The 12,364-nt window shown below is 39.3% G+C and overlaps 2 protein-coding genes across 3 annotated transcripts in view; one reads left to right on the top strand and one right to left on the bottom strand.

The window, feature by feature from the left end:
* Window positions 1-2,754: 2,754 nt before the first annotated feature.
* Window positions 2,755-11,906, bottom strand: LOC130908020 (pro-opiomelanocortin-like). 2 transcript variants are annotated; one of them, XM_057823612.1, is made up of 3 exons: window positions 11,745-11,906; window positions 6,384-6,513; window positions 2,755-3,666 (listed from the first exon to the last, which is right to left on the bottom strand). In XM_057823612.1, the coding sequence occupies exons 2-3, from the start codon at window positions 6,489-6,491 to the stop codon at window positions 3,043-3,045; spliced, it is 732 nt and encodes a 243-aa protein (XP_057679595.1). In that variant the 5' UTR covers window positions 6,492-6,513; window positions 11,745-11,906; the 3' UTR covers window positions 2,755-3,042. The 2 variants fall into 2 exon arrangements, with proteins under 2 accessions (XP_057679595.1, XP_057679593.1); XM_057823610.1 differs by having other exon boundaries at window positions 2,756-3,666; window positions 6,384-6,510; window positions 11,745-11,904.
* The window catches only part of LOC130908014 (tyrosine-protein phosphatase non-receptor type 14-like), a 123,050-nt gene continuing 116,980 nt past the window's right edge, over window positions 6,295-12,364 (top strand). Inside the window, exon 1 of the mRNA XM_057823602.1 lies at window positions 6,295-6,563. The gene's annotated coding sequence lies outside the window, so the exon portion shown is untranslated. The remainder of the gene's footprint in view (window positions 6,564-12,364) is intronic.

The following is a 12,364-nucleotide window of genomic DNA, read 5'->3' as shown; positions in this document are numbered from 1 at the left end:
CAATCCCCCCCATTGTTGTGGTGCTATGTCAGTCTATTATATCTACTGTTTCCATGAAATCAGTCGACCCGATCTGGTCCTCGTAAACGGACCTCGTCACATGTTCGTGTTTTGATTTGTACAATTGTCCCGACTTGAAGCGGCCGTGTCTCGTGACTCATTTGATTGTCCAAGTTGTCTTCAAAAACGTGATTCTTTCCTCTTGTCCCGGACCTGTCTTACTCGGGTCTTCCCCTCGTGTAGTTCTGAATAGCTCTGTTTACAACATAGTGCTCGTGTAGGTCCAAGCCTCATTCTGTGAACTTTGCACTTTAAAAACTGGAGGACCTACCGACAAAGGCAGCTTCGGTTCGTGTCGGGACGTCGATGGAAAAATGCCTTAGCGGTCGGTGTGTCCTATCTGACGTTGCATGCTCATGTGATGTGTTAGGTCTCTAATAAAAAGTTGCCAGTCAACCGTGATCCTGTTTCGGGTTTTGTAGCAGGCAGACACTGAAGCAGCATGCAGAAAGAAATATAATGTGAGGTTTTTAATTTACAAAACAAAATGGATATAGCGGATTTAAGCTAGCGGTGTCAAACTATGGTTTACGCGAGGCTAGTTTTTACACAGTTTATAACTAGTAGACGTGCAATCCGTTTGAAGTGGGAGGGATGGTCCAATCCGTTTGAAGTGGGAGGGTGGCAGCAAATGAACATTCGTTCATTCTATGGTTGTGAGTGGTAGCTAATGCCAGGCAATGAGATCATTTTGGGAATTTTATGTTATTTCCTGGTGATTTACAGTTCACTTCCTATTTATTTTGGGGCATTTATGGGCCACTTCCTGTTGATTTTGGGTTACTTTTTTACACGGATTGGACGTCTAAGCCCCTCGGTGGCAAGGCGCTGGGGGTCGATTAGATCCACCCGGAGTTCCCAAAGGCTCTGGATGTTGTGACTGACACCCCTCTACAACATCGTGTGGACATCGGGGACAGTGCCTTGAGATTGGTAGACCGGGGTGATGGTCCCCCTATTTAGGAAGGGGGACCGACGGGTGTGTTCCAATCATAGAGGGATCACACTCCTCAGCCTCCGGTAACGTCTATTCAGAGGTGCTGGAGAGGAGGGTCTGTCAGGAAGTCAAATCTCGGGATTCAGGAGTAGCAGTGTGGTTTTCATCCCGGCTGTAGAACAGTGGACCAGCTCTACCCCCACTGCAGGATCCTCGAGGGTGCATGGGAGTTCGCTCAACCAGTCTACATGTGTTTTGTGAATTTGGAGAAGGTGTTCGACCGTGTGCCTTGGGGAGTCCTGTGGGGGGTGCTCCAGGAGTACAGAGTACCGAGCCCCTTGGTAAGGGCTGTTCGTTCCCTGTATGACCAGTGTCAGAATTTTGTCTGCATGAGTCCAATTCGTTCCCAGTGAAGGTTGGACTCCCCCAAGGCTGCTTTTTGTCACCGATTCTGTTCATAATTTTTATGGACAGAATTTCTAGGTGCAGCCGAAGCGTTGGGGGGTCCGGTTTTGTGGCCGCAGCGTTGCATATCTGCTTTTTGCAGATGATGTGGTGCTGTTGGCTTCATCGAACCGTGACCTCTAACGCTCACTTGAGCGGTTCGCAGGCGAGTGTGAAGCGGTTGGGATGGATCAGCACCTCCAAATCCGAGACAATGGTCCTCAGCGTCTCCGGGTTGGGGAATCCTGCCCCAAGTGGAGGAGTTCAAATATCTTGGGGTCTTGTTCACGAGTCAGGGTAGGAAGCAGCGGAGATCGACAGGCGGATCGGTGCAGCGTCTGCAGTGATGCGGACTCTGCACCGGTCCGTAGTGGTGAAGAAGGAGATCTACCAGTCGATCTACCTTCACCTATGGTCATGAGATGTGGGTCGTGACCAAAAGAACAAGATTCCGGATACAAGTGGCCGAAATGAGTGTCCTCCGCAGGGTGTCCGGGCTCTCCCTTAAAGATAGTGTTTGAAGCTCGGTCATCCGGGAGGCACTCGGCGTCGAGCCGCTACTTCTCCACGTTGAGAGGAGCCAGTTGAGGTGGCTCGGGCATCTGGTTCGGATGCCTCCTCGACGCCTCCCTGGAGAGGTGTTCCGGGCATGTCCCACCGGTGGGAGACCCCGGGGACAACCCAGGACACGCTGGAGAGACCACGTCTCTCAGCTGGCCTAGGAACGCCTTGGGATCCTGAACTGGTTGAAGTGGCTGGGGAGAGGGAAGTCTGGGCTTCCCTACTAAAGCTGCTGCCCCCGCGACCCCACCCCGGAATAAGCGGCAGATGATGGATGGATGGATGGATGGATGGATTGGACATCTATGGCCGTCAATGGCAGACAATGCCAGGCAATGATTTCATTTTGGGGCATTTCATGTCATTTCCCGTTGATTTTTGGGTGTTTTCTTTTACTTTGGGGACATTTGTGGGTCATTTCCTATTGATTTTGGGGCATTACAGGTCACTTCATGTTTATTTTGGGTTACTGAAAAGGAAGTGAATCACGAATGTCCCCCAATTGAACAGAGTGTCTCAAAATCAACGACGAAGTAACCTGTAAATGCCCTTAAATGAACAGGAACTGACCTATCAATGCCCACAAGACATGCTTTGGTGTCAGTGCCAATGACTGTGCTAAATGTCCAATCCAGTCAAAATATATTGGACATCTAAGCGCCATCAATGGCACTCAAACGTGCATTTAAAGCAATGTTGCACTGAAATATTCTTGTACTGTAGTCTGTGAGGAAGACAAAACTTTGAAACTGTTTATTTTTTTCATACAGTAGATAGAATTCCTGACTCGTGTATCGCTATATCGTCAGATAATCATGAGCCATGTATCGCAAATCGAGGCAAACAGAAACATTCCCACACCTACTACTCTACTAATCGTTCCGAGACTGATTGTCTACGTTCGGTTTGAGACCATCAGTTTAAACAATCGCATTCGCCCGATAAAAACATTTACATCAAGGAATAGTACGGTACTTTACATGCGTATAACAAAAACTGAATAGGTTTTGGTAGCAACATGCAAAAGTCCGACTCCGAACTCAACCCATTATCCTCTGGACATCCTTCAGAAGAATGTCCCTGAAGATTCCGGCTATTGTTCCCTGAGGGTTATTGGTCGTGGATTTCACCACGTCGGCGTTACGGGGACGGAGACGGAGCTTCCTCTCCTGCCGCCTGGTCGAGATCTGATTGGCGTCCTCCCTGCCGTTCCGTTGCCTACGAGGCTGAGAGTGGAAAATAGCCTCCGTGGAAGCGCCGTTGTCCGGGAAGGTGAAGGTTTTCACCGGTTTGCGTTTGCGCCCCGTTGGTTTACCCCATCGGAAATGCTCCATGGCGTAGGGGCTTCTCTTGGAGCCTTTCTGGCCCAGTTTGGGTCCGGGTGTTATGTTGCCGGGCGGTTTACCCCAACGGAAGTGCTCCATGGAGTAGCCTCTCTTAGCGTCGCGAGAACCCGCCCTGGGTTCCTGTGTCTTGTTCCGGTAGGGTTTACTCCAGCGGAAGTGCTCCATCAGGTAAGAGCGCCGTCTATCGGCATTGACTTTAGGCTCGGTCCTGTCGACTCTGGCGGGAAAGAGTTCGTTTTCCTCGCTGGCGTTGAGGACCGACGCGACCAGATCCGGACGAGGCGTCTGGCTCGGTGGTTTGCAGAGTTCCAGGCAGTCCTAGATGGCAAAGAATCAGAGAAACGCAAGAGAGAGATCACAATTCACGAGAGGGGCTTGAGGTTAGTGTTTTGCAATCTGAATAAATAACAGACTTCACGGGGTGTCTTTTCTCGCTGCCTCTGCTCCTTTTGACTACTCTGTTTGCCCAAAAAAAGTCAAGAGCAGAAGGAAGAAAACCGGGTCTCAGAACGACAATTTACAAGAGATGAGCTTCGCAATGACATTGAAGAAGACATTAATGTTTTCGGAGAATCACTCGCACTAGTTTCCATTGAAAAAAACTACTCTGTAATTTTATTGAGAAAAGATTATTGGAATCAACAAATTAAAAGTTTACAGTCAACATTCGTTCATTCGCTGCCATCCCTCCTACTTCAAATGGATTGGACGATTATGGCGGTCAATGGCAACCAATGAGATTAATTTTGTGGCATTTCAGGTCATTTGCTGTTGATTGCTCGCTTAGACGGGCGTAAAACGAGGAACATTGAACTATTTAAAAAAGTTCACGAGAGGTTACACGAAGCCGGAATAGACCGGAGCGTTGACCAGATTAGAAACCGGTGGAAAACCGGCTACTACAAGGCAAAAGAGCAAAACAGCAGAAGCGGATACGACCCCACAAACACAACAAGTGGGTTAAAGTTAAAACAGCAGCACTGCGACGATCGATCTCCATGTTTTGCAACTTGACGCTTTGTTTTGATTCATCTGCGCATGTCAGACGGCAGTTGTCAAACGTCCTTTCGGAATAAAGGCAGTCACATGTAAACGCTGGATCGGAATAGATGAAGTGACATGTAAACAGCTGATCTGAACTCTCCATTCGGAATGATTTGAATCGGTATGAATAAAAGTCAGCATGTAAACGTGGCTATTGACTTTGCCTTTCCAACATTATTCAAAACAATTCTTTAAAAAAAATCTAGCAATATTATTATAGTATACTACTATATATAATAGTAGTATCATAATTATAATAATTATTCATTGCCAATCATCAGGGCTGTCAAACGATTAAAATTTTTAATCGAGTTAATTACATCTTAAAAATTGATCGCAATTAATCGCAATTCAAACCATCTATAAAATATGCCATATTTTTCTGTAAATTATTGTTGGAATGGAAAGATAAGACACAAGATGGATATATACATTCAACATACGGTACATAAGGACTATTTGTTTATTATAACAATAAATCAACAAGATGGCATTAACATTATTAACATTCTGTTAAAGCGATCCGTGGATAGAAAGACTTGTAGTTCTTAAAAGAAAAATGTTAGTACAAGTTATAGAAATTTTATATTAAAACCCCTCTTAATGTTTTCGTTTTAATAAACTTTGTAAAATTTTCAATCAAAAAATAAACTAGTAGCCCGCCATTGTTGATGTCAATAATTACTTACGCAATGCTCATGGGTGCTGAAGCCTATAAAATCAGCCGCACCCAAGCGCCAGCAGAGGGTGGCAAAACTCCATAAAACCCAATTAACAAGTGGGCATTTCACTCTACTGTCATTTAAATCTGTCTGAGCGGGACATGTGCGTTAATTGCGTCAAATATTTTAACGTGATTAAATTTAAAAAAATAATTACCGCCCGTTAACGTGATAATTTGACAGCCCTACTATATATAATAGTATCATAATTATAATAATTATTCATTGCCAATTATATTTGTCATGAGTGTCATTTGAAAGCTATTCTTAGTGTAGAATCTGTATTATGTAGTATTTATCCACCATATTATAATATTAATTCTGAAGTATGTGGGATTAACTCCAGAAATCATAAATTATATGACGAACATGACGTGCTTTTGCTGTTAACCAGTGATTGCGTGTTATTGTATGACTGATTGGAACTGTACTCCATTGTTTCACCACAGGGTGTGCTGTCGTGTATTTTATGTTCGGTGTGAAGAAGAAGAAGAACGTTAAAAGAGGCATTAGTGGCCTGTTCTAAACTTCTCCCTCACTGCACTTTGGCTCTCATGGAGAGGACGTTCGCGCATGTTTTCGAAATAAATGGTAGCCGACGTGCAAAGTAGCAAGTAAGCTGTAAAAATAGCGAGCTTAGTGGCGTGAAAACCGCGGGAGAGCTAAGTGAAGCTAACGAACAGCTAAGCAGAGCTAAGTGTTACTAAACCGCGCTAAATGAAGCTAAGCGACTGATACTCAGTCCATCGTCGTGGAACAGTCCATTGTAGTGTGTGTGTGGGGGGGAGAGATAATATAAATGCAGCATTCAAATGGCTTTATTTTTTTGTTTTGTTATTTGTTTGGTATGCTGACGTAATTGTACACGACGAATAGTTGGGGGTGTTGCTGACTCTGGTGGGCTAAGCCGTTGTTCGTTGGGGCAAGGGCAGCTGGTTGGGGGCCCCCTACTGGTTGGGGGCCTAAGGCGATCGTCTATTTCGCCTGAATAGTGGATGCGCCTATGGACCCCCCTATCACCACCTATCAATATTTTTCTAGATCCGCCCCTGTTTAAAGGTATAGCGTACATTTCAATGTTTAAAATGTTTCAATTTATACGACAACCTGATCAATTGTCCCTTTTGTTTGTTTCCTTTTTTTTTTTTTTTTTTTTTTGTTCTGGCAGGACAGCGACCTCCACAGCTCATTATTTGTTTGCAGAATAACAACAAATTGAACTAATAAATCCCAGCTTTGAGCTTAAAACGTTTGCAAATTGTGACTCACCAGCAGCCTCCCCTTGTTGAGTCTCACGCAAACGGTACACTCCGATCCCAAAGCGGGGATGGACACAAACGCCACCATCACCACCGACAACCAACACGGACCCTCCATGCTCCAATCTGTTGCGCAGCTGCTGGGCGAAACAAGAACGGACATGACAGATGAAAAAAAAATCCATCTTCGGTATGTCAGTTGTTCCCTCTAATTATTTGTCATTCTGAATACTTTCAGCACATGTCCATGATGAATACACACCACAAATCTGGAAAATTGGGCAATAGTAGCCAATTTTAACTGCGATTAAGTAGATGAATGGCGATTCATTGCATTCTGTGTAATCATGACTTCAAAAGTGCTCATTAGGAGACTTTTATTTTCAATGTACTGCCATATTAATGAAATGGTAACACAGATTGACGGCAATAGACATCCAATTTTCATTTATCGCCATCAATGAGATATAATGTGTCATAAGCAGTTATAATAATGAACTGTGAGATTAATTGCGATTCATCGCATTGTGTATCGTAATGAATTCAGATGTAGTATTTTTTAGTATTTTTAAATGTATTGCATAATTTAAAATTTAGGGATGTTCCGATCATGTGATCGGACATTGGGCCGATCGCGCCATTTTTCAGAGGATCGGAATCAGGTGAAAAAGAGCAGATTTTTAATTTTGTGACTTCAAAAAGTGCTCATTAGGAGACTTTTATTTTAAATGTACAGCCATATTAATGAAATAATAACACAGATTGACGGCAATAGACGTCCGATCGATTTGAACCGGGAGGTCCGGCGCATTTATCGCCATCAATGAGATATAAATGTGTCATAAGCAGTTATAATAATGAACTGTGAGATAAATTGCGATTCATCGCATTGTGTATCGTAATGAATTCAGATGTTGTATTTTTAATTGTATTGCATGAATTAAAATTTAGGGATATTCTGATCATGTGATCAGACATCGGGCCGATCGCGCCATTTTTCAGAGGATCGGAATCGGGCGAAAAAGATCAGGTTTTTAATTTTGTGACTTCAAAAGTGCTCATTAGGAGACTTATTTTAAGTGTACTGCCATATTCATGAAATATTAACACAGATTGACGGCAATAGACGTCCAATCATTTTGAACCGGGAGGTCCGGCGCATTTATCGCCATTAATGAGATATAAATGTGTCATAAGCAGTTATAATAATGAACTGTGAGATAAATTGCGATTCATCGCATTGTGTATCGTAATGAATTCAGATGTTGTATTTTTAATTGTATTGCATGAATTAAAATTTAGGGATATTCTGATCATGTGATCAGACATCGGGCAGATCGCGCCATTTTTCAGAGGATCGGAATCGGGCGAAAAAGATCAGGTTTTTAATTTTGTGACTTCAAAAGTGCTCATTAGGAGACTTATTTTAAGTGTACTGCCATATTCATGAAATATTAACACATATTGATGGCAATAGACGTCCAATCATTTTGAACCGGGAGGTCCGGCGCATTTATCGCCATTAATGAGATATAATGTGTCATAAGCAGTTATAATGATGAACTGTTAGATTAATTGCGATTAATCACACTGTGTATCGTAATCAATTCAGATGTAGTATTTTTAAATGTATTGCATAAATAAAAATTTTGTAATGTTCTATTGAAACAGATCATCCATATTTATGTATTTGATGAAAATAGGGGAAATATGAATCAATATTAACATGCAATGAGTTCATGCCAATGAGTTACATGAATAAAAAATACCCATCATTCATGTATGAAAGGGTTAAATCATGTCCACGATTAAAATAGATCAAGTTATGTTGGTAAAATATCGAAAAAGATTATCAATATTCACGAACTGAAAAAATTTTATGTTAGAAAAAAACGTAAACGGATCAGCCATATTCATTTATTTGATGAAAATATAGGAAATATTAATCCATATTAGCCGTAATGAGTTCATGCCAATGAGTTAAATGAAGACAAATTCTCATAATTCATGCATGTAAGGGTTAAATCACGTCCACGACTAAAATGGACAAATTTGTCGGAAAAATATCGAAAAACATCATAAATATTCATGTATCTGATGAAAATAATGGAAATATGAATCCATATTAATACGCAATGAGTTCATATCAATGAGTTAAATGAAGAAAAATACTCATTACTCATGCATGAAAGGGATAAATCACGTCCACGACTAAAATTGACAAATTTATGTTCTACAAATATCAAGACAGATCATCCATATTCATGTATTTGATGAAAATATTGGAAATATGAATCCATATTAACACGTAATGAGTTAATGCCAATGACTTAGATGAAGAAAAAAAAAACATTGTAATTCATGAATGAAAGGGTTAAATCACGTCCGCGACTAAAATTGACAAATTTGTCGGAAAAATATCGAAAAAAATCATAAATATTAATGTATCTGATGAAAATAATTGAAATATGAATCCATATTAACACGCAATGAGTTCATGTCAATGAGTTAAATGAAGAAAAATACTCAATATTCATGCATGAAAGGGTTAAATCACGTCCACGACTAAAATTGACAACTTTATGTTCTAAAAATATCAAGACGGATCATCCATATTCATGTATTTGATGAAAATATTGGAAATATGAATCCATATTAACACGTAATGAGTTAATGCCAATGACTTAGATGAAAGAAAGAAAAAACATTGTAATTCATGCATGAAAGGGTTAAATCACATCCACGGCTAAAATTGACAAAAAAATATATTGGAAAAGTATTGAAACAGATCATCCATATTCATGTATTTGATGAAAATAGCGGAAATATGAATCCATATTAACACGCAATGAGTTCATGCCAATGAGTTACGTGAATAAAAAATACCCATAATTCATGCATGTAAGGGTTAAATCACGTCCACGACTAAAATTGACAAATTTGTCGGAAAAATATCGAAAAACATCATAAATATTAATGTAGCTGATGAAAATAATGGAAATATGAATCCATATTAACACGCAATGAGTTCATGTCAATGAGTTAAATGAAGAGAAATACTCATTATTCATTCATGAAAGGGTTAAATCACATCCCCGACTATAAATTGAAAAAATGTATGTTGGAAAAATATCAAAACAGATCATCCATATTCATGTATTTGATGAAAATATTGGAAATATCAATCCATATTAACACGTAATGCGTTCATGCCAATGACTTAGATGGAGAAGAAAAAAATTAATTTATGCATGAAAGGGTTAAATCACACCCATGACTTGAATTGAAAAATTTATGTTGGAAAAGTATTGAAACAGATCATCCATATTCATGTATTTGATGAAAATAAGGGAAGTATGAATCGATATTAACACGCAATGAGTTCATGCCAATGAGTGACATAAAGAAAAAAAAAACAATCATCATGCATGAAAGGGTTCAATCATGTCCACGACTAAAATTGACAAGTTTATTTTGGAAAAATACCTAAACAGATCATCCATATTCATGTATTTGATAAAAATATTGGAAATATGAATCCATATTAACACGTAATGAGTTCATGCCAATGAGTTACATGAATTAAAAAAACATAATTCATGCATGAAAGGGTTAAATCACATCCACGACTAAAACAGATAAAATTAGGTTGGAAAAATATCAATAAAGATCATCAATATTCCTGTAGTTGATGAAAATAATGGAAATTTAAAGCCATATTAACACGCAATTAGTTCATGTTAACGAGTTAAATGAAGAAAAATACTCATTATTCATGCATGAAAGGGTTGAATCACGTCCACGTCTATAAATTGACAAATTTATGTTCTAAAAACATCGAGACGGATCATCCATATTCATATATTTGATGAAAATATTGGAAATATTAATCCATATTAACATGCAATGAGGTAATGCCAATGACTTAGATGAAGAAAAAAACAATTGCAATTCATGCATGAAAGGGTTAAATCATGTCCACGACTAAAACAGATAAAATTATGTTGGAAAAATATCGATAAAGATCATCAATATTCCTGTAGTTGATGAAAATAATGGAAATATCAATCCATATTAACACGCAATTAGTTCATGTTAATGCGTTAAATGAAGAAAAACACTCATAATCCATGCATGAAAGGGTTAAATCATGTCCACGACTATAAATTGACAAATTTATGTTCTAAAAATATCGCGACAGGTCATCCATATTCATGTATTTGATAAAAATATTGGAAATATGAATCCATATTAACATGTAATGAGGTAATGCCAATGTCTTAGATGAAGAAAAAAACAATTGTAATTCATGCACGAAAGGGTTAAATCACCTTCATGACTAACACAGATAAAATTTTGTTGGAAAAATATCGATAAAGATCATCAATATCCCTGTAGTTGATGAAAATAATGGAAATATGAATCCATATTAACACACAATTAGTTCATGTTAATGAGTTCACTGAAGAAAAACACTCATTATTCATGCATGAAAGGGTTAAATCACGTCCACGACTATAAATTGACAAATTTATGTTCTACAAATATCGAGACGGATCATCCATATTCATGTATTTCATGAAAATATCGGCATAAATACACAATTAATTGGGTTCAATTAGGATTTTTTTTTTTTTACTGCGCATGTGTTGGCATATTTTTGTACATAAAAAAGTATTCTGACTTATTTAAGGACAAACAATTACAGTGAATTATACATTTTTTTCCTTGTATGCATTTTTTTATATGTTTTACATAAAACTTCTAATTTTCAACCTCGCATTCTTACTTATATATTTACAGTTACAAAAAAAAAAAATCACTACATAAAGTCATGTTGTAAAATTACAAGAGCAAAACATCTTGGTTTTGAGAACAGTTTTTTAAAAAATGTTGTTACTTTGCTAAGTTTGTTTGATTTCCCTACAAAGATCATCATGTTAGAACAGTAAGCTTCTGCTATATTAAAATGAATGTCATAAATAAGTTTTACATTAGAATTTAGCTGTTTTGTGTTTGTTTGTTTTAAAGAAAACAAAATCTTGCACCCTAAAATGAACTTAACATGTGGCGCTTGACAAATACCATCCCTGGCATTTTCCATTTACCATATCCCGCCAGCCTGCTGTTAAGCATTTAAGCATGACTGCTAACTAGCCTTCTTTGCCCTTTGTTGCGTTTCCTGGAAAATCACACTACATTATGCAACTATTTAATTGTTTTTTTTCCCCCTAGCATTGTTGTGCTCGTTTTCCAGTTAGTTTTTATTGATGCCGGCCCGCCTCATTTCTAAGTGTGAATAAAAGCATCACAACATGCAAAAACGAATCTTCCTTGCTAAAATTTAAGGAGAAAATGAGCGTTTTCTTACCTTTTGTTCCCTTTTTTGGGCAGTGTTTTGCCTCCTGACTTTTTTTTTCCTCGAGCGCTGCGACTCCCGCGCCGTACCTCTCTGCTCAGAGGTGCTCTCCGCTCTTTTTATAGAGCGCCTCGAGGCCTCAGCGTGTGTCGTGGATGTGAGGGATCTCCCACTCATTCGCTGTGGGCGGGGAAAGAACGCGTCATTGTGTGTGTATCTGTGTCAGTCGCCGTGTTAGCCCACGTAGCACCAAAAAAAAGTCATCGTTTAGAGCAGTACTTTTCAAATAGTGGGGGGCGCAGAGCGATGCTGGGGGTGGCGCATGTGACCTTGGGGAACATACATTTTTGTTATACTAGAATAAAGTGTAATGGCACATCCACTCAGTGGGTGGCAGTGCCACTCTCATTTTTAGCGTGTGCGCAGTAATTTTGAACAAAACAAGAGCACACAGCAAAGACCTCTGGAGATATGAAAAGCTTAGACAAGGAAATATGACGAAGCATATGTAGCATTTAGCTTTTGGCTTTGACCAGACTGTTTACTTTGGCAGCAGACAGCGGACAATTTTTTTTTTTTCAGCAAGTGCCAAATATTGCCAACGATTCTCCCGCTTTGTAAGTGTTACATCA

The sequence above is a fragment of the Corythoichthys intestinalis genome, chromosome 19 (assembly GCF_030265065.1).
Source record: "Corythoichthys intestinalis isolate RoL2023-P3 chromosome 19, ASM3026506v1, whole genome shotgun sequence".
NCBI lineage: Eukaryota > Metazoa > Chordata > Actinopteri > Syngnathiformes > Syngnathidae > Corythoichthys > Corythoichthys intestinalis.
The sequence above is the reverse complement of the archived record's forward strand: the minus strand, read 5'-3'. Positions and strand labels throughout refer to the sequence as shown.

Excerpts from the sequence above, each read along its gene's own strand:
- LOC130908020 (XM_057823612.1), bottom strand. The coding sequence starts at position 6,491 with ATGGAGGGTCCGTGTTGGTTGTCGGTGGTGATGGTGGCGTTTGTGTCC. Across the intron at positions 3,667-6,383 it reads TCAACAAGGGGAGGCTGCTG|GACTGCCTGGAACTCTGCAA; the intron begins GTGAGTCACAAT and ends TTTGCCATCTAG.